General features: G+C 43.1%; 1 protein-coding gene across 2 annotated transcripts in view; it reads right to left on the bottom strand.

The window, feature by feature from the left end:
* abtb2b (ankyrin repeat and BTB (POZ) domain containing 2b) overlaps positions 1-27098 on the bottom strand; it is a 35719-nt gene that overhangs the window by 2836 nt on the left and 5785 nt on the right. For both annotated transcript variants that reach the window (XM_030790242.1, XM_030790243.1), the window contains exons 2-9: positions 11624-11773; positions 8091-8298; positions 3029-3181; positions 2273-2438; positions 1853-1942; positions 1617-1718; positions 1280-1376; positions 378-513 (exon numbers count right to left, since the gene is read on the bottom strand). In XM_030790242.1, the coding sequence (XP_030646102.1) occupies positions 378-513; positions 1280-1376; positions 1617-1718; positions 1853-1942; positions 2273-2438; positions 3029-3181; positions 8091-8298; positions 11624-11773 (1102 nt within the window). The remainder of the gene's footprint in view (positions 1-377; positions 514-1279; positions 1377-1616; positions 1719-1852; positions 1943-2272; positions 2439-3028; positions 3182-8090; positions 8299-11623; positions 11774-27098) is intronic.

Here is a 27098-nt window from a genome sequence, read left to right as displayed (position 1 = left end):
TTTTCAAATAAACATCTTGTCAAGCGCGCACACACACATACACAAACACACACACACACACACACACACACAAAGCCCAGTCACTACAACTGTTGCAACACACCCAGGATAAACAGGTGGGTAACTGAACACAAACAGATGTATCCATGCTTAGGATGTTTCACAATGAGCTTGTGCTATTAATACACTGTTTTAAGACTAACACTTAAAAAACTGTGTGTGTGTGTGTGTGTGTGTGTGCGCGTGTTGTGGGTGTGTGTTGATGCGCCTGTGTTGAAATCATTTACAGATCAGTAGGGGGTGAATGTATGTGAGCGAGAGATGAAATGACGACAGCAGGGGATATTTATGTGAGCTGAATCATCAAGGGTGTGTACCTGTGTCCGTGTGCGGCCGCATGACTGAAACAGTTCATGTCTTCGTAGAGAGATGAGGTCAGAGCATTCCCCTCATGGGCTCTCAGCAAGGGGTCTGCCCCACGAGCAAGCAACAGACTTACCATCTCATAGTTCCCTATAGAGAGAGAGAGAGAAAGACAAACAGGGTCAGATCAGTTCACAAACTCAAGCTTTGGGAATATTCCCAGAAACAGGAGAATATTACGGATAAACGTTTAAGAAGTAAAATTCTCTCCAATTTTCCTGAAGCCCCCAAAACATTTTTTTTTTTTTTTGCATGCAAACCATTTTATGTTTCTTATTTCATATATTTATTTATTTATTTATTTTTAATCTGCCTTACATTTGCCTTTGTTATCCTTTGATAAGACATTCTCTGCAAAATCTCTGGAAGATGTCTCTCCATAACATAACGCTAATCTCATAAGAACCTACTCGACGTCTTGGAAATATTCCCTGGGGAGATGGGATGGTTCTAATCATTACCAGCTGAAAAGCATCCAGTGTGTGAGAGAGAGCTCCAGCTGTGTAGAGGGGCATGAGCGCTGTGGCACTCTTTCACCATCAAACTATGTGTGGCCTCTTAGAGATCTTAGTCAAGAATGTCACCAACACACTTTAAACCAACCACAAGCAGAGTGGAACTGGGCAGAGCTGCTCCCAAACAAACTTCCCCGTACACCCATTGCTATTGCCCCAGTTCGGTCGTTTTTCATTGGCACGCCGCACTCAGTTGGAGTTTGCCATCGCAAGGATTATATTTTTAGGCATTCTTTTCGGTTAAATGAAAGTGTGTGTGAGCTTTAAAACCGTGCCCGCGCGGGCACAGACATGCGCGCGCCCGCAGGTTTGGCGCGGTGCGGGCGAGCCGGCGTACCCACCTGCGGCCGACGCCAGCTGGAGAGGGGTGTCGGCGCTGCTTTCCTGCCCGTTTCGGACGGCTGCGCCCTCCACGTTTGCCCCCGCGTCTAAGAGGAGCTGAGGACACAAACGGCAAGGTCACGCCGGTTAGTGACGTTTGTAAACACACGCTGAGCGCAAGCCGGAGGTAAAAAAAAAAAAAAAGATGATTTCTGCAGGCCAAAAAAAGAACTCAGGGGCCTTTATTACGAAAGAAATGTTCCTGGTCCTTTTCCTCCCTGTCTCACTATGACACACAATCACCAGTTACCAGCAGGGCTGCTCATTTCAGCAGATGGTGGTGAGAAAATGACTCACCTGTACCACAGAGATGTGTCCATGAAGCACCGCGAACGTGAGAGCGGCCCAGTGACGACTGTCAGGGTGAACGGAAGGGTGTTTGGGAGAGCAAGCAGGGACCTGGACAAAGAAGTAGACAGAGAGAGAGAGAGAGAGAGAGAGGGAGAGGCTTTAGATACCATACCAGTGGCGTAAGACGTGCAGTCCAGAGACACGGTGAGAAAAGACAGAATGTATAAACTGCCAGGATTTACCGCTATGTCCAGGTTGGCTCCGGCATCGATCAACATCTGGACAAGCGCTTCGTCTCCAGCGGCACAGGCATACATCAGAGGGGTCATACCCTGAAACAGAGAGAGAGAGAGAGAGAGAGAGAGACACACACACACAGATGAGAACGGTGTTAGAGAGCTCATTAGAGACACAGTGTGTATGGGTTAGTGCTAAAGTGAAAAAGAACATGTGTTCTACACGCTAGCTCCTGCCAACACTAGAAGAATGATTTACTTTTAAAATTTTCTCATGAACAAGTTCTCTCAGCTTACGGCAAGCCTGAGTGACATGGTCAGTGATTGGTCAGAATTTTTGTAATTCATCAAGTTCATCTGCAAATGCATCTGGCTCTGTGCGTAATAAAAAGTTTGCTTAGAGGGCGTTCAACAGTCTTAGTGTACCTGGTCGTCCATGCTGTTGACCCCATCTGGACCGAGCAGTTCAATGGCCTGACCAATGAGGTCAGTGCGACCGCAGTTGAGCATGCGAAAGCCCAGATCCAGATGGAACTTATCTGTGGCGGCCTTTGCATCCAACCTCCTGAAAGAGCTAAAACAGCACTCTGGCCTACATATGGGAGACAGAAATGGCCAGGGCGGAGGGGAGGGAGGAGGGGGAGGTGTAATGAAGGGAGGAAAACAAGTAGGAAGTCAAGAGAAGAGTATTAAAAGAAAAGAAAAAAGGGAGTGGTAGGGGACAAAGAAAACAAAATCTGACCTTATTAAAAGGCTTTTTTGGGTGGAGTTATATTTTTTTCTTTAAAAATTTATTATTCATAAAACTTAAAGCCAACTTTTTAACCACAGTCTGTGGGCTGCGTCATGTGAAAAGGTGAATAGGGTAAATGGAATAAAAGTTTGAGGAACAGGAGATGTGCATTTGAAAAATATAAAATATCGGATAGATTAAATAGAGCATAGATGGGATAGAATCGGATATAGAGGCTACGTTTGAATGAAATTACTTGCTTCTTCTCAAATTTTCCATTTTCTGTTCATATACCTCTAAGACAAACAAATGTATTTTTTTTTTTTTATTACCGTAAGACCTTATTACAAAGTTTACTCGTTCATAATAAGATTTCATGCTAGTTAAAGCAAGTCAGGAAATATAAGTTATATTGAATGTTACGCCACTTTATTATGCATGCCTCTTACTTTAGTAATCTGGGCTCACAGTCCAATCCTGGGAGGAGTTGCCTGGCTGTCTGTCTGACATCATCGCTGTCTACCAATAGGCTTCGTCGGTGTTCAGCGTGCACGATGGCTACGCGCATCCACTCCATCAGCGGTGGGAGCAGTAGGAATGGTCTGGAAATTGCGGGAAAAAAAGGCCAACAGTTAATGTACATGTACGCTTAGTACTGCAGTCGTTAATACATCTCATCTGCCTCCTCTGTTTATACAGGCACCATTCAACGTTTGAGTTTATTCATCTGAAACCTGTACCTCTATATACACGCCAGTCTCAGAGGCCTCGGGAGAAACAGAAACACGCTGTAAAAAAGACTTATAAACCGCTCGCTTATAAACTATGTGCTGATACGCATTCTTTAAATCCCTATCTATCACTGATATGCTGACAGCCTGTGTCAGTGTGCGCGTGATGAAGTTGATTGGCTTTACGGCACGGTAAAACAAACTTTGTTCCTTTCAATAAACTTTGTTATGATTAAAACAGAGGTCTTAATTGTAGCGCTGAAGTCTTGTTTTCGGAAAGATGGGTTATGTCTTTCAACACCCTGTCACATCCTTTTAAACCATCGGGCAGGAGCCAAAAGCCATGGCTGGAGACTCTTCCCTTGCCTGACACGCTCACGGGCAGACATGAATGCTCTCTTTTTTATGTGTGTGTGTGAGAGAGGAGAGAGGTGGGACAGACAGAGAAGAGGTATTCAAGGGGCCGAAAGAGTTTCAATGTGATGTATACACTACATTCATCCTGCGAGGCAAGGTGGAATAAGAGAAGGGGGAAATGAATAATAATAATAAAAAATATTCAGGAACTTTGGTATGAAAGAGTGAGAGCGGATTTGGAAGAGGTTAAACAAGGGACTAAATTCAAGGAGAGAGAGAGAGGAGAAGGTATACGGCATTTTTCAAAGCCAAAAAGTAAGAGATCGGACGTGAAAACGGAAAATTCCAAGAGTGTTGCCAAAACGCTCCAGTTGTATCCATATGGAACAATACAATTCATATGGAACAATACAGTTCCTAAAACTAAACACCAAAAAGAGTTCAGTGAAAACCATTTTTAGGGATGTATCATATACTCAACCTAAAGAGGCCATGAACCTTCAGTATGAAGCAATAAGCCTCAGTTCAGGATTTCACTTCCAAACTTTGAAATCCCCATCTGTCTCTGTGTACTGTCACACCAGTTAAGTTTCTCTAAAACAGCAGAGGGAGGTATACGTGTGACCCCTGTTGATCTCTCGCTTGCTTGCTCTAGGCCCCAGAATCTCCTCCATCGTCAGCGTCCCCTTGGCCGCCTCTCCGTTCCAGGCACCGGGGGTATTACAAACAGTTCCTCCTACCCCGCTCCTATTTCAGAGATAACGGCGCTTAACACACGCTGACTGTAACGAGCGTAACGGTGTGAGCACACACTAACGTCAGACGGAGAAACAAAGGAATCCTGCAGGGTCTCCGCTAGTCTAATGAGACTTGTGTAAATGAACAGTGCCGGGGTGGAGGAGGGGGAGGGGGGGGAATCAGAGAACTCATTAAACAAAGTAAATATGCACCACAGAGACGTGATGGAAGCAATCCTCAGTAAAGAACAAACAAACTCGGATACGAAAAAAAGAAAAACAAAACAACAGCAACAACAACAACAAAAAAAAAAACACAGTGGGGAGCCACAGAGACCCTCTCCACGCACATCAAGGAGTTCTTCATACGGAACAGAGAATCAGATCAGCCTCCACTCAGGAAAACAATCACTCCGAATAATCGAGTGAAGATATTTCACTAACAAACGATATGCATTGTGGTTATGGAGACCAGAATAAAGGAATCCTAAAATCAGTATCTTACTAACATTTTTAAGTATGACTGACTATGACTTGAGATGACGCACTACAAAAATTTACCAAGATTATCTGTACAAACTCATATTTAGCCTTATTTGTTGCAAAACTGAGAGGACTGGGTCTAGTATTTGTTGCGTGTTAGATATGATAATTACATGGACTTAGTGTAAAGTAAACGGAAATTGCACTTTTGAAATGTCTGGCATTGGTTTAACTTTCTATCCTGAGACAAAAAGCAGTCTCTCATTCTTCCAGCAAACTGCCTAAGCCTGCTCAAGACCTGCAGATTACAACAGAGTTTGTTTATTTGCATGTGTGTGCATGTGCGTGTGTGTGCGTGTGTAAAAGCTTGCCTTTGATTGCTAACACAAAGTGATTAATGACAAAGTGCTACTGGAATGTTTGTGAGTTCATAACGCTGAAAAAAAACAAAACAAAAAAAAAACAACCTCTGGCTGCTTGTCTATAACAGTTCCAATAAAGCATTTCCATTCCTAAATGCAATTATTGATTCTATAAAAGCTCTTAGTCCTGCGCGGAGCCATTCAGGAGCACGCTCCACTGTCCGAGCTACCACGTTAAAAAAAAAAAAAAAAAACAACCTAACTCCCTGATGATTTTGATGGATGCTATACTTCATTTAGAGGCAGCTCTTATCCAGATGAAACGAAAGCAGTCTGCAATTCAAACTCTCTCTCGTGCTTTTTTTTTTTTTTTTTTTAACCATACCAGCTTTGTTCTCCTGCCAGAGAGCTTCACTGTCCTCCACACAGAATGTGTCGGGGGCCTCGCGCTCTCTTGTTCGGACAGCCCCCCGAGGTCACGCCTCGGCGCTGACCCCTGTGTCTCATTCAGGGTCTCAAGTTCACCCGCGAACCCCGCGGCCCGTAACCTGAGCCAAAGCCGGGCTCGTATCAAAGTCAAGCCGTGCCGTTTCTGTTGAAACGGGAGAGCACATCTGCTAATTATCCAGACATACGCTTGAACATGTAAAGAGACCTCTGCTCATTGGCAGCTGTGGGGTGGAAACACATTACCCAGACCACACTGCCTGTATCTTCTGCATTAGAGCATATCATAGTGTTTTATAGTCACTCTGAGTATCCAGAGCACAAAGCTTGGTGGATATATCAAACGCTGTATGATAAACATTGTGGTCTATAGGAATTTCTAGAAGTTTTTAAACAGAGATTTAGATTCATTTTGCCATTATCTACAGCGTACAAAATGAGCTTGATTGTTTGTTTAAAATTAAATTAGAGGATTTTCTTTTAATGAATGTGGTGATTTTTGGTTTTAAAAGATCCTGTTCCACTTCCCTTGATTGCAAGACACAGAAACATAGTTTGACTTCTTTAACACACCTCTTAGAAGTCTTGTTTTCCTGTTCCAGAATGATTACAGCTTTCTCATTATTGCCTGTTTAAATGGTTTTGAACTCCACCGCCCAAAGATTAACCTCATCAGTCTTTCTCTCTCCACTATCTATTACTCTCCTCTAAGACACACACACACACACACACACACACACACACACACACACTCCCTTCCAAACACAGCGTGTTTCTCACACCCTACAGTGAGGTCCAAATAGCCCTTAAGAGCCTCTGGTCACTACCCTGACCGCCCAACCGGGGTCATAATGTTACCTTATCATCCCTGCCCCTCTCATACAACACTGCTCCAGAACACTGCTCCAGTGGTGTTCAGACACAAAGCCAGGTCTTAAATTATCCATGAATCAGCACTAGTGCCCAGTAACCTTTGACTGGTATGAGGGCCTCGTTGAATTGTTAGCGATAGCCTTTTACAACCACTCGTTGTTGTGCTTGGACCACACAGCCAGCAAGACACTGCAGTTTAAGTTTCAAACAAAGCTTTTGTAGAGTTTTCAACAGTGGTGTTGAATGCCAGCTTGACTCATGAGTGGGGGTCTTCAAATGTAATCACTACCAGGTCTTAAGTGCCACCTGAATCTCATTCTCTTTTTATACCATATGCGCACACGCACACACACACACACACACACACACACACACACATGCATGTATGTACACGCTCACACAAGCACTAGATACCTGACAAAGCTCTGGTGGTGCTATCTCTAAGGGGATTGGGGGAGGTGGCCATTTTCTTCTTCCCTTTGAAGTTCTTTGGCAGAGTACCTTTGTTGTTCTGTGTTCCTGTTTGTTTGTTATTGAAGCGGAGGTTCCTGCAAGTTATGTGGGCCAGCTGTAAGCAATGTGTATTAAGACATACCCTTTCTCAAGCGTGCCCGCAATCACGCTTGCATGTGTGCGCTACCAAAACATTTAGAGAGGCCCGGCACACATCAGACAGATAACAAACGTCTACAAAATCATCAAAGGACCCCCCTCTTCCTGGAAATGATACCCAAACTCACACAGAGCGCACACAGTTGCATTATAGGCATATGTGTGTCATTAACCTTTAGCCATGCTGGAGCTATTGGTAGTGACATTTTAATCCTACCTCCTCAGGAGATAGCTTTTCCCATTGTGTGCGAGTGAATCCCCCCCCAGCCCCCCACCACAGCCCCTCCCTCCCCTACCCTGAGAAGCAACACAGCGCTATGATAAGGGAAGAATCACTGAGACGCCTCTGACTGCACTGATTGTAAGGCACAGTATCTTTGTTTCCTGAATTTCTCAACCAAAACACAGCAATCACCCCTAGAGAACGTATACACAATTCTGACCCTTGTTTTGGAAAGGAGGGAGAAACAGCTCGAGGGGAATCTTAGAGCTTCACTGTGTTCTGTTCAGAAGCGCATCTTACAAAACAAAACAAGGATGCCTCCGAGGAAAGTTCCCAAAAAAAAAGCCAATCAAAGGCCTAAATAAAACTTCTGGAGATCAACCACAGGTGAAAGAGCTCTGCTCATCCCATAATTACACTAACCTCCACAACAAAAACAACAAGATAGGCATCTGGGGCGGGGGAGGGGGCAAGGGTGGGGGGGGGGGGGGTTCTCACAGCAGAAAATATCATTAACACATCCAAATGAGCCTTGGGCTATTGCACTTCATAGACTCTACCTGCATATCAATGGCCTATAATGAGGCTATGGTGTTAATTGGCTTTGCAGGCATTGTGTGGACTACAGGTTGGGTAAGGGGGGTGGGGGGGGGTGAGGGGGTGTCTGAAATAGGAGCTCAACTCACCTCTCTTTGTTTAAGGCCATCCTGGGAGGATCCAGGTTTGGATTTTCCATGGACTCCATTTGTGGACAGCGGAGGAAATAGTAGAGGGTGTGCAGGGCATCCGGGGACCAGGTGACGGGCTGCTGGCGGGCGTGACGGGCGGGGCTGAAGCCGGGCCGCACCGAGCTGAGACGCTGCATGTGGTGCATAGCCCGTGACACCAGATCACCTGAGAGGAAAAACCACACGCGAAGCATTTGGTTAGGGAAGTCCCTTTACATGCTCTCCCTCAGGGATCGACATAACCAAGGAAACACCCAAATGAGCTTTCAAGTCCATATCCCCGTTGAACTGCCTTTAAATCGCACATTTGCTTACACAGATATTATCAAGTGGTCTGGGTGAAGTGTTTAACACAACAACACAAATCTAATCAGTTCTGTCAGTGAATGGACCACAGTCCTATCAGCAAAGTGTTCAGAGACACCAATGGTATGAGATTACGTCATGCGTTCTTTCCACATTAGTTCTCAGTACTGTACTAATATGGAAAGAATACATTAAAGAGTCAGATACCCTCCTCAGTTCCTCTAGATACTGATTCCTGTTCTATCTGCTACATACAGTTTGATAAAGGACAATCGCAGATCCTCATTTTTAGCACTAAGGACTCTAACATATGTGGGACAGGACAGCAAGAGAATGACTTTTACTGGATCTCCTGATTCTGTACCCATGAGTCTCTTTACTTAGCAGACAGACAACGGCTACTCCTCTAAGGTTGAATGACTGAGGCAAATTTCCACAGGGGTGTAAATCAGGTAGATCTGTGGACAGAAGCACGGAGGGGGAAAATGGGGTGGCAACCAAACAACCCTCTCCACATCAATGAAAAGAACAATCAGACAAACACAGACATACATAGAAAAAAAAAAAGCCAAACTGGGAAAATGCATGAATGCTACCTGAACAGATAGCACTCCATGCATGTTAAGGGTAGTGTACTCCTCAGAGGGCCACTCATTATGGGCTTCTGTTGTGGGAACCCGTGGAGCGTTCATTTCAGGCAATTGAGTTAATTTCCAACCAGACTGGGTGGTTGCGGGTGAACTGATGGAGACATAGGCATGAACCCCCACTCGTAGCTAAGGGCCACCTTTTGTGCCCTGCATAACCCCTCAGTGGGGTTCCAAAGCAATCTGAACAGTAATCACAGGGCTCTACAAGGCTTTTCTACAGATGTGAATCCCCTAAGGATCAAAGCTACTCCTAAGATTTTGAGAATATTAAATACAATATACTGCAGCTCAAAGTAATACTACATGAATACTTCATGGAAGGCTCTTCCCGTCTCCAATAGCGAGCTCTAAACCTGACAGTAACCATATTTTTTTCAAAAGGGCTCCCATTAAGGCCACTTCGTAATGATAAAACTACTACTATGAATTTCATGGAATGCAATGAAAGGGTAGACAATAAAGCTACTATAAGAACATCATATTCTTGTATGCCTCTTCTTGCTAGAAAAAAAATCATGTAGATCTCACTTTCTTTATACTTAAAGGCTCAGATTTGCAAACATCATTTGCATATAGTATATTAACAGTATTACATGTACCTTGACCAACTGTGGACTATTTGCAAAAGTTGCACATTTTTTGGCTTATGTAGATCAGACACAACATTCTCTCCGAAGCAAGAGGGATATGGGTCAGGCTAGCATATCCAAGAGTGAACGTGGACAGTGAATTAGTATTCCCTCAGCGTGCGGACACTGAGCCTGGTGTTTACACTGTTTGGATGCCCGTGCTGTGCCTGGGGCTCCAGGAAGACTGTTTCAATTACAGATGCCCTTCTGTCTGCCCAGTCTCCTGGGCACTTAAAGCTGCCTTGGGCCTGTGCAAGCGGAGATGGTGCCAACGCAGCGCAAGATCATCACACAGTCTGGACAAAGAGAGCACTCAGAGAGTCCAGAGAGGGAGTTTGTGTGCGTTTTCAAGCAGCCACACCAGCGGTGGCAGCCGGTATGAACGTGCCCTTGTCCTGGCAGGACAAACAGTGAAGTGTTCGCTAATTTGCAGTAGGAAATTCACTCCACCACCTCCCCGTGCCTCACCCAGTCCCCCAATTTCCCCCCTTTTTTTCGTACATGGTCCCTCGTCTCCCCCACCGGGGTCTGCGGCCAAAATTCTAAACACGCGCGCTAACGGCAGGTAAACGACAACGCTAGCACGAGGAGGAAGAGTACAACTCACAGAGAAGGCCCTTCATCGCTTGAAAATATGTTTTTTTCAAACATCAGCTAAAACCCAGAGGAAGAAAAAAGTAAAGAAATAATGAAAATCAGTGAATGGCTTTCACTGTTAGATTTAAAAGTCGCACCTTACATTACGGAATGCCTCGGTATGAGCGTTCAAATAACATAAACGCTATGCTTCTTCCTCACTTGGGTGCAAGCAGAGGGGTTTGAAAACTGACTAAATGCAGTCTGATAACAATAAACAGAAAATTTGTTTGCAGTCAGTGTGCTCGGGGACTAAAATACCAAAACAATAAACTCCAGACATTCCTGCTATCAAGGAAGCAGAGACTTCATCGCGTTCTAAAGCAGACATTGCATGTCTCGTTTCAAGCCAGACTCGTGCTAGGCCGTATCACGCGGAGACTGGTAGGGGCCCTCTTTCTTCCTGCCTCACTGATAATGCTGTATTAAACCCGAGATGTTTCACCCTTCACATCGTCTTACAGACACCCAGACACACAGTCACACAGGCCAACGAATCTCAAGTGAGAATCATGACGAGAACGCGCCCGAAAGATCTTGAGAATCCAATGGAATCTGAGCTTTTTTTTTTGCAGCCTGAAATGTTTCTTTCAGACACATCCAAACATCTTCTTCCTTTTTTTGAACAGCTTTATGTTTGGAGAACAAACATATCCTCTCTTTTCCTTAGCCACTGACACGGGGTGTGTTTACTTTCGGTAAAGGAATAATGGGACTAATCCGCCCGGAAAGATAAACAGCCTTCACATTATCGCCTGTCCCACATACTGTTTGCTAGAATAACATTTAAGGTAGTCCGTATCAATAATTTGGGTTCAAGGTCATATCTGGTGTGTGTCACTCAGAGGGCAGATACACATGAGAGTATAGACAGAATGCTGACCTCACAGTTCTAAACAGTGTAATACTGTGAATTCAATGAATTATGTTCAAACACAAGTTATTCCTCACTCTAAAACATCAACTCTAACCTCTAAGAAAGACCAAATTGCAATGAAATTGAAGTGTTCATACACAATTCTTTTTTGTTATTCATTTTCTGATGTCTGAATGACATAGATTATACATCATGTTGTGCACATAAAAAAAAAAAACAGAGACATTCACACAAGACATTTGTTTTAATGAAAGGCAACTTCAAATCTCCTCATCTTTGTAAACAAAACAATGATTTAGATGGGTTTTTTTATGTTTGTTTCCTGAATCTGCTCATTCCAGAGAAAATGTAGATGCACCTAGTCTGGCGATCAAAGATAAGATTGAGACTCACTGAGTTCAGAAATGCTGCCCACACAGGTAGCCAGCAGAGACTGCTCCAGTGTACGGAGTTCCAGCTGGGCATAGGCATCCTCCCTGCTCTCCACCCCTGGCTGCTGCCCGTCGGTATAGGGACTGAAGTGGGCAGGCAGAGACAGCACACCTACAATCAGAGGGATAGAGAGAGATAAGAGTTAGTGACAAGCTTTGTTTTATTGAGTTCATTCAGTTTGTAAAAGCATACATTAATTTGATGTTCAAGGCTATTATATTTCCTAGTATGACTACTTAAAGGTCCTTTTAGTTGCAGTTTTACAACTATGTAGTAATATTTTACTGTCAGAGACATAAACATTAGATGAGGGGAAATCAATCAATTTTGCCTTGCTGTGCGATGGATATGCATTAAGCTCGAATCGTATAGCGTGCGTCATGAGTTGAGTCTCCCACACAGTTTACCCCTCATAAAGTCGACCGAGAAGTAGGTCACTCACAGTAGATCACTCAGTTTTACTGACCACACGGTAAACTGAGGTTGTGTTTGTGGTATTACACTTTCTGAAGTCTTACACTCCAGTGTGGTCAGTGCTTTATTCACACTGACACACACACACACACACGCAAACACACACACACATGCACAAGGCATAAGATTTGCATAACTGAAGTCTTGGGTTTATTTCTTTATCATGTAGAATGTGGCAAAAATGCCATAAAAGATAATATTAGTTTGCCCATTAATTAAAAAGAAATGTCTTTATATCATAGCTTATTTTGCCCTGCGAAGAGATAAGCTAACGGTATCTGACAACCTTTCCATAATTTAATGTTCATTTTCAATTTCAGTGGAGCAAAGTTCAACATGTCTCTTGTGAGCGCTCATTTGATTAACCGCATCATCATCAACAAACTATGAGCTGCAGAAAGAGAGAGAGAGAGAGAGAGAGAGAGAGAGTGAAAGGGAGAAAGAGAAAGAAAAAGAAAAAGAGAAAGAGAAAGAGAAAAAGAAAGAGAGAGAGAGAGAGAGAGAGAGAAATGAAAGTGAGTTAGTAGTTAAAGCGATTCTTTGGAATGAGGAAACATTCTGAATTGAAATTGAGTTGCAGAACTGTTATCATAAATTTAACAATCACGTAAAAGAATGCTAACACCTCTACGTGTCCAGGGCTAGCCCCCTCTCCAGCCAGCCCAAGCCAAACAAACCAACAAAACAAGCTCCACACCCCCAATCATGGGTGGTGCCAGGGAGGGGCTTGGGGGTGCTGTAGCTACCCCTAGGATAACCATACCACCCCTCTAGCACCCCCAAGAAATTTCTGTGGTTTATTTAGAGTTTTTACTGCGTGAACACTATAATTTATCATTTGAAAAATAAATAAATACATTAATAAAACAAACCGATTATTTTTAGACTAACAAACATAAAGCCAACACAGGTGATCTGATTCAGCCAATGGGTGCAGCATACATTGAATATTTGACCTTACTTTCATGTCCTGTTAGCCAGGGCGCAATTTTTTTTGTAACTTGGTATTAGCAAAACATTAGCGATATCACAATGGGTCGTTTTTTGACTTCATAAATGTCCGTGTGTGGAGACTCAATCAAAAAGGAAACGAGAGTGACTGTGAACCTAATAGGGCTATAGGTGATGTTAATAGGTCTGAATATGTCTAATGGTAAGTGCATGATTTTCTCCCCCCCCTCTGTTGCCTATTATGAGTTTAATGCATCTGGCGGTTGAGGCACAAATTCTCCTTAGTTATCTCAATGTGACGCTCATTCATATAACATTAGGTCTATGGAATGGAATACTGTTGATTCGTTAGTCGTAACTGGCAGCATGAGTTTGTGATCTCAGCACAAACCTGCTGCTTGCTGCTTTTGTGCACGCCCTGGCCGTGGCATAATTGTGTAAATTTTTATATTCAGAGGTGTGTTTACGTAGGCTGGCTTGTGAACCTTACATCTGTATCCCATGAGCCGAGTATCTCGACTTGTGTTTAACACAGAATGGCACTGTAACTGTCGCGGAGCTGGTGCTGCGTATGTGTGCGTGTCGGGGGTGTTGCAGCAGAAATCAAACTGTGGCGACCAGGACACTGATGGGAAACCCTAAATTTCAGCACACATTCGCTGAAAAGTCAAGCAACCCCATAGCACCAGCAAAACAAAATCTCTGGCACCGCCACTGCCCCAAATCATCATGCCACCCCAGCCAAAATAAAACCACCCCTGCACCCCACCACTACTACCCTGTCACACCATTCCCTGACCTCCTTCTCCATTGGTCCAACATACAGTTTACACCAGGGCCAGTTTACAATTACTCTCCCCTAAAACATGTTTCTGGAGATCTATAACATGACTGTCCCACCCCCTGTATACTGAGTGAAAGGGATCAGAGCTAAATGGGGTGCTGTAACTCAGTCGCCCAACAACCATGTACCATCACGTGTGTTCCTATCTAGCCAATGAGATAATTAGGTTAGCATTGTAATGACAAAAATTTGTTGTTCAGGTAATATCGAGTATTACGCAGGGTAAGACTGTAGACGAGAGAGAAACACTGGCCTTTTCACCCTTCCATATTTCTCTCCTTTATTCACAGATTTTCAGTTTGTTCTGACTGGTAGCTGAGTAATGGCCTGGTCAGAGTCTGAGAGATTCTTTTGACGGGAGACGCCAAAAGTGGAACACTTCCCAGAATGGCTCCTGTTCAAAGGGATCTGATGTCCCATCTCTCTGCAATTCTGGGCATTTGCCTGTTTACCACTCATAAGCCATCGTGTGATTAGGTTCAGAAGTGACTTCCTATATGGTTTTCGCGTCAGCCTACCAGTAAAAGTCGAACAAACCGAGAAATGTTGTTTGGCCAAGGAAGCGCAGTTCAAAGTTCGGTCTGTTTGTAATACTTTGTAGTACTTTGGCAAACCTTTGCTTTGGCCCTTGGGACCAAAAGCATTGCCAAGTAAAAGGAAACAGGCAATGGAATCCTTACTGTGAGACAAAAACAAAGAAATATTGTTAGATCTGTTTATGATTTATAGATATAGTTTTACGGGTAAGACAGTGATTCTCTGTCCCCTTATAAAAAGGCAGACATTTCAAATCTGTTTTAACCTGTCTTCCCATACCTCCCGCACGCTGAAAGACTGGCAGAAAGACTGGATGGTGTTCAAAGAAGTTTTTAGCTGCTTACAATTTTAGTAATATCAAGGGCAAACTAAACAACTTCAGTTATCTCTGGCAGCTGTCAGCGGCTCCAGACTTTACAAACAAAACTTCCTTAATACGTTGGCGTGAAAGAAGAGAAAATAGGCTTTTAATTAGACTTTTACTGTATAACAGTAAAGGACTGATTGATGTCTTGCCCCCCTGCCTCCCTCCAAGGCAGAATTAAAACATCATAAATTCCAGTAGTGTTTATTTACTGTAAACACTATTTTAATAGTCAACAGATATTTACATTCTAAAGCTGTATTCATGTTCCTGAGCCAAAATCCAAGTCATGTCTGCAATCCAGAGACAGAGGACAGAGTAACTACCCAAACACCCCCAAATCTCTGAGAATCCAGAATCATGCAGGTGTGTAAACATGATTGAGAGGAGGCAAAAAAAAAAAAAAAAAGAGCCCACGAGAAGAGCAGCCAGAATAACTGCTTTATTTATTTTGAAATAAAAGGCACACTAGTTTTATGTTAACTAAGGTTATACAAGGTACTAGAGGCTGTCAGCGGTGGTAACTCAATATTGTCATGCTGTGAGATAGAGTGTATACAGAGAGGAGCAGAGACGTTTACAGAATCCTTTCCAGTCACAGTGGTATATATGGCTTCAAATCAAAAACACACTTCTTCAATTAAAAACACACTGAGTGGGTCCAATTATGTGGTGTGGATCTTTCCAAAATCAAAGTATATGCTTGTGACAGTAATAAAGTGAGGGCAGTGATAGAGGCAGACGGGCGGAGAGAGAGAGAGAGGGAGAAAGAGAGAGAGTGAGAGAGAGAGAGAGAGAGAGAGAGGTCAACACTCAATTTTCAGACTATTTAAAATGATTCTATAAGCATAAACACACAAAACGGTCTTACTGATAGTCATCCACACATATAGGATGTGGTCTGCTGTGCCATGAGCAATCCACTATTAATGAGGAAGCCATTTGCCCCATCAAAGTCTACTGCACTGCCCCCATGATATTACTGCCCACAACCAATTTGTCCAGCTGCACAGTCTATGGATCCCATGTGTGATCTGAAAACTCCGCTCCGCCCCACCCCACCCTGCCCTACCCTACCCCATTACACACCATCCCTGCCTTTCTATGGAGGACAGCTCAGGGGCTGGAGTATTTGCTGACTGTCACCATTCCACACAATGGAAATGGCTTTCTCCAGCAGAGCTGGCCTCACAAAAGGCATTGCATGTCAGGCCTGTGCCTCTCTTCACACCTACATCTATGCACGTAAGCCTGTGACACCAGCCATTTATACACTAGGCTAGAGCTTCAGGAGACTCGGACCAGCATGTGTGTAGGAAACTGTGAATAAAGTCAAATGATAAAAAAAAATCTTATTGTATTACTTCTCTAAGAGGCCTTCATATCTACTGAACATTTCCAACAATAAGTTGGGTTTTTTTCCCTTTCTTTTTTCACACCAGGCCAATGTGACTGAAATTCATTTTTTCCATTAATGTTTCACATTAGGTTGACATGATGCAAGCAAATTATTTTTTCCTTTCATTTTTTTTCCACGCCAGGCTGATGTGAGTGAAATTTAATTTTTTCCATCAATGTTCCCATTAGGCTAATATGAGACAAGTGAACCAGTTAGAAAAGCCTGAAGTAGGTTGAGGCAAGATCACCTTCAGGACAACAAATTGTATAAGCTGTTGATGTTAGTCATGCTGGCAATGAGACAGCACCTAATTGATTTAACTGCTCTCAGGCCCAGTTGTAGGCAGGTGTTACTGAGCAGTACCATTAACAACAGCAAGTTAGTGTCGCCTTGAGTCTCACTCTTTGGCTAACACCAAGCATCTCTCACGTAATGCTCACATGTTTTTGCGTCGCGAATAAGGAAGCATCTCAGTGCGGCGTATGAACGATTTTGTGAATAATTTTAGCAACTCAAAAGAAAAAAAAAGAAAAAGAACGGAGAAGCTCTCGTGAGTGCACACCCATGCCTGCGTTTCCCATATCCCACCCTGTGCGGTGGCTTTCTCCTTGCCCGTTTTTACGTCATCACAGGCTGGAATGTGTGAGGGCTTCTCTCTCGGGGACCGAACGAGAGCCTGGAGCTCTGTGTACGCTCCCATTATGGTGAGAGGAATGCGGTTTAACTCTGTGGTCATTTGAGGAAAGCAGTGACAAATCTTCATCTGGCCTCTGATGTTAGCGGGCTAAAACTCAAAATCTCCTTGAGATCGACTGCAGATAGGCGTAACATGCAGCGAAGCAAAGGCAAGAGCAGAAGCTCCACTTGTACTTGAACCGATATATCTTTTCTCTTTCAAAGTAACCCTGGCCAATCCCCAAGCAGTCATCCATTATAGCGTCTGTATATAAAGTGCATTCCGGACGCCTAATTGGTCTGGCCGCTCGGCTGTGTTTGGTCTAAAGTGAGTCAGTTGTTCCTCCTTGTATCTGTGGGTGTTAGGTGTGGAGTTTCTCTGCTGTCAGGCTCTTGAGGCCTAGAACCCTGGGCTCTGAGCAGAGTTCACATGTCCTTACGAGGAGAACACCTGCTTTTATGTTAAAACAAGGTCTTTATTCATTAGCACAATGCTTCAAAGCCATGGACCTCAACCGGAGAAGAGCCTTGTTCGCTTGGCTTCCGCAAGGTGGGTCAAAAGAAACCATTTTACCCATGCCAGCAAACAACTAGGAACAACAAAATTCCAATTCCAGATGTTGGCCATCTCTTACAGACCATAGCTCATTTTAATGGCATTTAAAAACACCTGTTTCATAGATTGCTTCTAATTCCTCTAGTCTTGGTACACCACATTGCCTTTGACACTGGTCTGAGAGCAGTCACTAGCAGATGAATGATAGAAAGCACTGAGACATTACAGGAATAATTACAGTTGTAGAGCTCAAACTGTGGCAGATATCTGACAGAAAGATAGGAGGTTACACAGCACGCTCAAGGAGATTTTAAGACGAACAAATGGATACAGAGTAGTTAACAAAGGGGTAAAAATAACTGAGAGCTCGACCACCCGTGCAGTTTGGTCTTATCTCCGTGGGGATGTCCTGGGTTTTATCAGTGCAGAGCAGCAGGCATGGGTCACTTCACAAGCGTCAGTCAAGGGATAATTAATCATATCAGCTTTGTTTGACGACCAGAGGCCATCTGATCAACACTGAGTCACACTTTCGCTGATCATGTTAAAAGTCACATTTAAATTTGGAATCATTATCAGCTGTGTGTGAGCTCAAACAGAACAGATTATTTGAATGTTTTACGGGGGGAAACCCACTATAAAGATCCAATCTGTTTCTCTGAGAAGGAACAAACAAAGAAAATAAAAGAGACCAACAATGCCTTGAATGTGAGTGAGAAGGACTAAATAATAAAAGCGAAAATAAACGGGCCGAAAGTTATCCCCAAAGCCTTTTGAAGGGGGATAGAATTCAAGGATTGGATCATTTTGCTTACTTTTATGATCTTTTTCAAAAGGCAAAGACTTCAAATCTTTTGACAATGTCCTGGTGTAAGCAGCTCAGCAGAACAAATCCTTAACATGACTTTATAGTGAATGGTGCTATACATGTTTTTTTTTTTCTTTTTTCTTCAGGATTCCAGGCCAACTTATGGGCTTGGGGTTTTTTTTCCATGTTTATTACAGATTCCACGTTTTATATATGGCACCACTTTCTTTTCAGAGTAGCGTAAAAAACTAGGCTCTTACATTACATGACAGGCATTAAACATTTGTGTTTAGCTTTGTAGAGATTAGGCTATGTTTTTATTAATGAGGTTCCAATACCGCACCCTCCCCGGACCAAAAAAAGAAATCACCCAATCCATCATCTTTTAATTAGGTTAGCAAATACTGTTGGAATACTTTTGCCAAGTACAATGTCAAAAATTTAAGTGTCTGACCAAAAAAAAAAACCCCAAAAAAACCCTAAAACCAAAAAAAAGAAAAAAAAAAAAACCCAACTACTGGGGGAAATACAGCATGACTCAAAGATTAACTACAGTTCTTCAGTGTGAGTGGTCACAGAACTCCTCCTTGCTTTGATGTTCATTAAAAGATATGTGCCACCCACCAACAGCAGATCTGGAGACCCTCCCACCCCATTTAACAAGTCTTTGTGCGCTTAATTTACAGGCCCTTTAGAACAAGCATTCTCTATTCAGGTCTTCATTTGGGTCACTAAGGGAGCAGTTTCAACACAGTACAAAGCACAACAACTGGCCATCTGATTTCACATCACGACGTGTGTAATCCAGCCCCCTTTAATTTGTTCCACTGAATCTGTGTGATCAGGGTCTTTTCACTGCCTTCCTCTCAGTTGTAGCCCTGCCCTAAGAACAGTGGGTTAGTCACCTTCAGCGCACAACGCCTCCATTTTCAGAGCACAATCGCGCCGCTGTTCAGCTCTAGGGCAATGGGCAAGTCTGACTGGCTATGGACTGGATGGATGGAAACTAAAGTGTAGCACTACATATGGAACATGTTGCTTTGCATGCTGAGTTTCAATGGTTTCCATCACAGTGAGAAAGCTACATACATCATCTAGACTTCTAAAAAATATTGAACTTGTGTGAAGTTGAATATCAGTTAGGCTCTTGTGACAGTTACCTTTTTTGTCTGCTCACTGTTTTAGAAACATCCAGCACTGACTCTTCATGTGTGAACATATAAGAAGAAGAAGAAGAAAAAGTAGAAAAAATACTTTACTGGTCACACACACACACACCAGAGCAGTGAGCTGTGAAATGCAGCCTCCGCATTTAACCCATCCTATACACCAGTGAGCAAGCAGTGAGCACACACACACACACACTAGGAGCTAGGAGCTAGGAGCGGCGGGCAGCCACAGGCGTCCGGGGACCAACTCCAGGTCTTTTTTGCCAGCACCTTGGTCAAGGTCATTGACAGGAGTATTTCCTAGCATACATGTCTTTGATGGTGGGAGGAAACCGGAGCACCCAGAGTAAACCCACACAAACGCGGGGAGAGCATGCAAAGTCCACACAGAAAGGACCTGGGATCCAGGGCCTTCTTGCTGTGAGGCAACAGTGCTAACCACCGAGTCACTGTGAAGCCCATAAGAAAATGATGAGCGAAAAATTCAATAATTTTACTTTAATCATTTACGCTCAACTGTGAGTCATACTTCTTTGGACTGGAAAACTCTCTAGAGGACACTCAAAGGACAAACTGCAGCCGTTTAAATAATAACTGATATCCAGAAACTGCCCTCAGATTATCATAATACTTTCGTTTCACAGCCTTAAAAGAGCTATTCCTTCATTCTGTCTGTAAAAAACAACTGTTGTTGACAATGGGATTTAATATTTCAAAAGCTGGGCTAAACCCCATTCTGTCTGATTTTGAAGCTGCTTATCTAATGATTAACATTCCACTGTGCCCTACCCAGCAAAATCTGTTGGCATTAGAAACAAAGTGAGTCAATATACAAAACTCAGGCAAATTAGAATAAGAGAACTGTTCAGTTTCAAGGTATAGTTCAGTTTTTCGCTTTAGTGCAAATCTTTAGAGTGAATCAATTCTATTTTAATAGTGGAAACCTGGTTTACACCAGGAAAGAGAGCTAACCTCACTTTCCTGGCAAAGAGACTGTGACATTCAGCCCAATTACCCAGTGTCTAATATACTGCCCATAATTACTTAAGTTCTGCTCTCCTCTGCAAGAGTATGTACCTTATTAAAGTAGTTTCCATATGAAGTCTATTGTTTGGATGAGACAAAAATATGTCATTTGCAAAAACAAGCACCTAAACAAGTACCAAAAGCAAGACATAGAGGGAAGAAAGACAGAGAGATAAAAAGAGTGAAAAAGGAGGCGCTGTTCTGACAAAAGAGACACGTTAGGAAAAATTTTTCTTTTCAAAACTTCAGAGATCGTTCACTGTCAGTGTTCAAAGAACACCAGGACACAGAGCTTCAATGTGAACATTTCAACATCATTTAGAGTCTCAGACGTGCATCTGTGAATGGAGTACATGACTTTGGGGAGATGTCAAATTTCCTTTAAGATTGGGACATTTGTAGGCCTCATAGACAGTTAGAAAACTAAAAGAATACATCATTAAAAGAAAATGACGCAAACAGAAAGAACACAGAGATGTTCTCAAGGCCATGAAAAAAAAGGGTGTATCTGGAGCTTTGGTCCTGGAGGGAAAAGAACCATACAAACGAGAAAGACCATCCTATCATTCAGCTTTGTGACCTCTGACCCTCACACCTACATGGGACACACATTCTCTCTTACACCCCTGCGGGCGTCAGCAGGAAAAAAGATACCCCAAGGCTAACGAGGGAACAAAGCTCCTTTGTAACAACTCCCTTTTCTTTTTTTACTCAGATATAATTGTTTCTTCACAAAAATGCATGTTTCTTTAAATCTGTTCCACAGGTTAATCCTTTATATCCTTCAATAACTATTTTCTATACTACAGCTGTTTTGTATAACACAAGAGGATTTTTAAAAGAGACCACTGCACCACTGACAGAATCTGACAATTGAATATGATCTGTGAATACTACAATGATGATCCTGACTTCAACAATACATTATGCTCTATGGAAAATACTTTTTTTTCTTAAAGGGTCTGAAACCCATAGAAGCAACACTACAGGTGGATTTCGTGTTTCTTCAGGACAAAAATAGTTAAGATGGCAGCAGATTTCTCAAGTTCAGAACTGCATGCCTGGGCTAAGCGATCCTGCTGTTTTTGTTTCCATTCTTGCTCCGGGGAGGAAGGACAAGCAGGCAAACATCCCTCACATGCCCATAACTGTCTGTTTGTGTTCCTCCCTCTCCGGGGGCACCTGTCCCAGCATTCCACAGCCTGACAGTGCTAACAACAGCGGCTTGGGCCTGGGAGGTGGGAAGACCGGCAGTGTTTGCGTCACTGCCGTTTCTCCCCAAGCAGACCCAGCTGTTACCATTACAGGTGCCATGGGATTGTTTCTCCGTTCGCGACATCCTTAAACAGGCAACACTATGTGCACAGCCCGACACTACAGCCCCCCCCCCCCCCCCCCCCCCCTCCAATCATATCCCCCTGACAAACAAGAAAACGTAAACACAGGCCAAGCAAAGTAAATACCGTCGTGTATCCACACCCCCACAAACACAGAGCGCCAGAGCGGAAACTCATATCTTTGGTGAAGCGGTCACTTGTTTCGCTCCAAGTTGTTTGATGGTTTGGACAGATACAGGGCGCTGAAGAAGCACAGGATATGGGTTTGAGAAAGCTCAAAAAAGCCATACTGACCATTGACAAAAAAAAAACGGTGATTCCCCTGTTTTTAGATCCACCTACCCCTTTTCTCTCAACACATCACAGAGGGCGGCTATCAGCAGGCCAAAGGGCAACAGGAAAGCCCTGACCCAAAGGCCCTCAGGACCACCCACAGGTCCCTCATTCATACACGCAGAGCAGATGGAAAAAGGAGAGGGACACCGGGGAAGGACGGCTGTGTCTTAAAACCCTTCCATCTGCCCTCTCAACCAACACACTATAAAAGGAGAGCTAGAGACCTAGGGCATATATTACTTTTACTAAAGTCACTTTGCTTCCTGCAGTCCTGTGGTCTAAAGAAGAGGTAAACACGGTAAATGTGTTTCCTGACTAGTGTTGGGTGAAAATGAGGTCATGTTGATGTGTATGTATATATGTGTGTGTATATATATATATATATATATATATATATATACACACACATACACACACACACACACACACACACACCCCCATACACAGATATATATATATATATATATATATATATATATATATATATATATATATATATATATATATATATATATATATATATATATATATCAACATGACTTGACCTCATTTTCACCCAACACTAGTCAGGAAACATATATGCACATACACAGATATACACACACACCTATATTTTCAGTCACTCACTCTCTGAAATGTCAAAATAATAGCTGACAGACTGTTGTTACTCTTTTTAACCAGCTAAGAGCTTTTCCAGAAATGGTGAGCAGAGTGTAACACAATACTGAATGGAAAGAGAGAAAAGAAAACAGAGCTGAAGTATTCTTATTTAAGAGGAAACACCCTAGAATATGGCAGAATTGAACACCAACAAATCATTTGCTAGGATGAAGACTACTGGCATGTATCAGGATAAGGCTCACAGAGACACCTCTGAGAGGTGTCGGTCATATTCTCACCATACCAGAACAGCACTGTGTCATTTCTACAAGGCTGGTCACATCTACCACCCAAACTTCCCACAAATTGGGGAGGGGGGGACATTGCTATTATTAACACAGCTCCTGTGAAAACACTGAGCTCCCTTTAGCAATCTCCATCACGCCCCCCCCCCCCCCAACCCACCCCCCTCTTCCCCCCACACACACACACACACATACACACACACACACACACACATCTCCCCCCATCTAGGTCTTCCTGACAGCAAGCTAGTCCAGATGCCCTCCCTCCTTTTCAGCACCAGCCGTACTTAAATAAACATGAAACCTTTCTGTAAGGCCCCCGCAGCAGAACCTGGTGCCTACAGACAGCTAAACAGCAGACAGATCTCCTGAGAGGACATCCATTCCACTCCATGCCATGTGTGTACACCTCAACCCACCCTTCTCCAGGCCTTCTTCAAGACTATATTTGTATGAATCCTTAGAGGGGGTCCAACTTTAGCTTTCACAGGATGTTATGTGATAATATGGTGCTTTGCCCATACTGGCAAAATTTCTCCCTCCCATGTGGTCTGTGTGTGTGTGTGTGTGTGTGTGTGTGTGTGTGTGTGTGTAACTCTCAGCGCTACTGGACAAGAAGTTTGGACATTATGGAGGTGATAATTGGCTTTTTCGCCATTTGTGAAAAGACAGTCGGCATGTCAGCAGGCAGGCTGCTTACACACACACCAAGATGGTGATAAATGGATTAAAAAAAAAATATATATATATATATATATATTTTCGAACACTGGATATACACATCATGGTAATTACACTTTCATCGCGCTCTAGTGTAGAGAAACAGTAAAGAGGGACATCCTAAATAATTACTTTCCCAGTCCTTATTTCATCCTGTGTGCAAAACGCCTCCAAAGCTCTCCTCTCCATTTTCCCACGAGTTTCAATATAACGTTATGGGGCTTTTGTGGTCAGTCCATCAGCTACTGTGCCAAGAGGAGCTGGTCGAGTGCAGATAGTGCTGTTACTGCTGCTGCTGCTGCTGCTGCTGCCGCTGGTGCTTGGAAAGGGAGAGCTCCCCGATTGGATTTTTCAGCCGTGTTGGCATGCCAGGACACACCGCACCCTCATTGTGTGCCGTAGAAAACTGCTGTCTTCATCACATTTAATCTGCTCGCTTAGAATACACCCAGTCAGGTTGTAATTACTGTACTGACTGTGCTACAGCCGACGGCCTCGACCAAAAGGCAAAACTTCATCTGGAAAGCATTCGCTTGGGCTGTTAGCAGTTCTTTGTGCACCTGAAAGTGCTGATTTCAGCAGTAATCCCTGAATTTGGCAGGATTATGGGATCTATGTGAAGTGACTTCGCAGAAATGTGCTCAAAATAAAAAAAAAAAAAAACGGGCAAAGTATGATGTATTTTTAAAAAGGTGCTTTTAAAGTTTTCTTCATTCACAAGAGAGAAATCTTCTCGCATCTTGTAAAACTTTCAAATGATTAAATAAAATGCAAAAATGACAGAAGTGGCCCTTAAAAAAAAAACACAAACCCCCCCCCCAAATCTAGTCTAGCCTTGATCCTGACCCCAGGAGAGGGACTCTGTCCAGGTTCTTAAATTCCATCTGTTATTGTCCTGCGCTCTGGGATGATGGTATTTCAAGACCCTGTTGTGGACAGTGGCTTCATGGATAAAGCTTGGTAAGAGAATCCCATTCCATAGGACCAGGATGAGAAACACTTAATGAAGAGCTTCCCCTGAGGTAGCTACTGTGGCACTGCTGGTGTCTCTGTGACTGTGATGATGGAGAGAAAACCAGTGTGCCAAATACAGACCTCAAATTACAGTAACAGACACCTCACAGTGAGCGTCCATATTCATAAACCGCACACCTGTGGTAACGGAGTTCAACTACAACATCTGGGCTGTGAGAACACTTTCATTTGTAATCGTTAATGTACAAATATAGGAACGACTTAACTCTCAGGATGCCTAGATAATTCAAAGTGGAGGCAAAGAATGAAAACAAACAAACAAACAGACAGACAGACAAAAACAAGCAAACAAAACAAAAACAAAAACAGTGCCTCCAAAAAACCCCCAAACAAAACAAACAAAAAAAACCCCCAAAGTTAATCTCGCAATCAGACATCTTGAGTGTTGTGGTTACTATCTTTGTTAGTGGTGTTACTAGCTGAGTGACTGTGGTGTGGCCACGCCTTGCTAAGAGTTATTTATGGTGAGTCAGCCCTTCTTTTCAGGTGCTGCTGCTCCTTTTAACATCTGTAGGCATAATCTCTTCATAGTTAACATGCAGAACACTTAGTTGAGCATTGATTTTCCTGATAGGAACAGCTAGCAGAGTTTAAAAAAAGAAGAAGTGATTTATTGCTCTATTTGTAAATGAAGTGAGCCAAAACACACTAACATAAATGGAGAGAAGTGAGTGATAATGCTTTCCTTCAAAACTACTGACATACTAAATGTGTTGTGTTGGTATTATAATGACAGCTTTTTAACATCAGTTTGAAATGATAACACAGATATGTATCACAAGGATGTATTTTTTTTAATGACTTCTTTCAGATCCACGTGTGTCTAAAATCTCTACAGAACCTGAGCACAAATTAAGACTTATCAATATACTGTATCTCATCGAAATTGAGTGTTATTCAAATTCCTAGGCAGGTGAAGGACTACTATACGAATGGTTCTCAGTGTTTTTGTAGCTAAACGCATATCACGGCCTGACTCAAACGTGACTCAAAATTTAAAAGAGTGATTAGCTTGGAAGAGAGTGGTGTTAAATATTTCAGAGGTCTACATCATCCTGTTTGACAGCTGTCTGAAGCACTTCCTCTGCCCTACACCTCATCTGCTTTAATAAACACCCTAAATCTGCAATACACCCGGTCACACATATGTCTGGCCAAATTATGACTACATCGCCAACTAAGGAGTTTTGGCCCTACTCAGTGACAATGGCTTGATTAAAACAAGGTCACAACACAGTCTTTGTCTCCGTCTGACTTGCAGATGTCTTTTTCTTTTTTTTCAGAGAGAGAGGGAGAAAGAGAGAGAGGGGGAGAGAGAGAGAGAGAGAGAGCAGATGTGGCGTCTCTAACACACTCACAAGGACGGCTTGTTCTCATCAATAAAGACAAGAGTGTTGAATCCTATTGCCCTACCTTCAACCCCTTAACCAATTAGAGGCCAACAAGGATTCATTACTTTAGCAATTCACGGCAATTACCTCGGATCACAGACACAATCAAAAGATTGACTCAAAGAATTGTGTGATGTTTTAGAACCATAGGAAAATTTCCTGTATTTTTTAAACACAAACAAGAAACAGTAATACTAAATTAAAGCATATTATAAGCGTTGCAAGATGAGAGAATACAGTGGCCTCATGCTTATTTAAAGCACGTGTCTTCACCACACGTTCAGTCTTCCACGCTCATGTTTGCTAGCTCTTTCCCAGCCTCAAGGATTACTGCTGATTTGAGACAAACCTCTCCAAAAGCGTCTACCTTCATCTTTCCGCAAAGCAACAGGTGCTATTTTGACTCTTATACTCAGTCCAATTAAGAGCATGAAGAATGAAGGGTAAATGGGGACAGATGTTTACATTTTCCAGCAGTTAGCTGTATTGTGTTGCTGACTGCAAAGCACTGAAGAGGCTACCTATTGCAAGAAGAGGCATGACCATACACTAAAGTGGCAATTCTCTCCTCCCACTGAGAGGGGGTAATGGAAGGTCAAATAGGGCTAGATCTACAGCTGTCTGGGGTCAGTCCCCGAGGGACGGACTGGATGTCGCCATCCTTTGTCAGTAAGCTCCAGGGCACGGGAGCTTATAAATCCAGAAGATCCTGGTTGTCCTCTAAGACAACTGGGAAGCCAATGACATGCCTCAACTCCTCCTGTGCTAATCAGACAGTTGCAATCACTTTCAGTAGAAACTGTCATCACAGGGTGGAGAATGAAAAGAATGAGAAAGAGATGACAGTGGCTATCTCTCCTAACTGACTGCCAACCATCTGGGTGAAGCTTGCTATGAATCTAATAATTT

Source organism: Chanos chanos, chromosome 13, assembly GCF_902362185.1.
Source record: "Chanos chanos chromosome 13, fChaCha1.1, whole genome shotgun sequence".
Lineage (NCBI taxonomy): Eukaryota > Metazoa > Chordata > Actinopteri > Gonorynchiformes > Chanidae > Chanos > Chanos chanos.
Note: the sequence above shows the minus strand (reverse complement) of the source record. Positions and strands in the feature narration are given on the sequence as shown.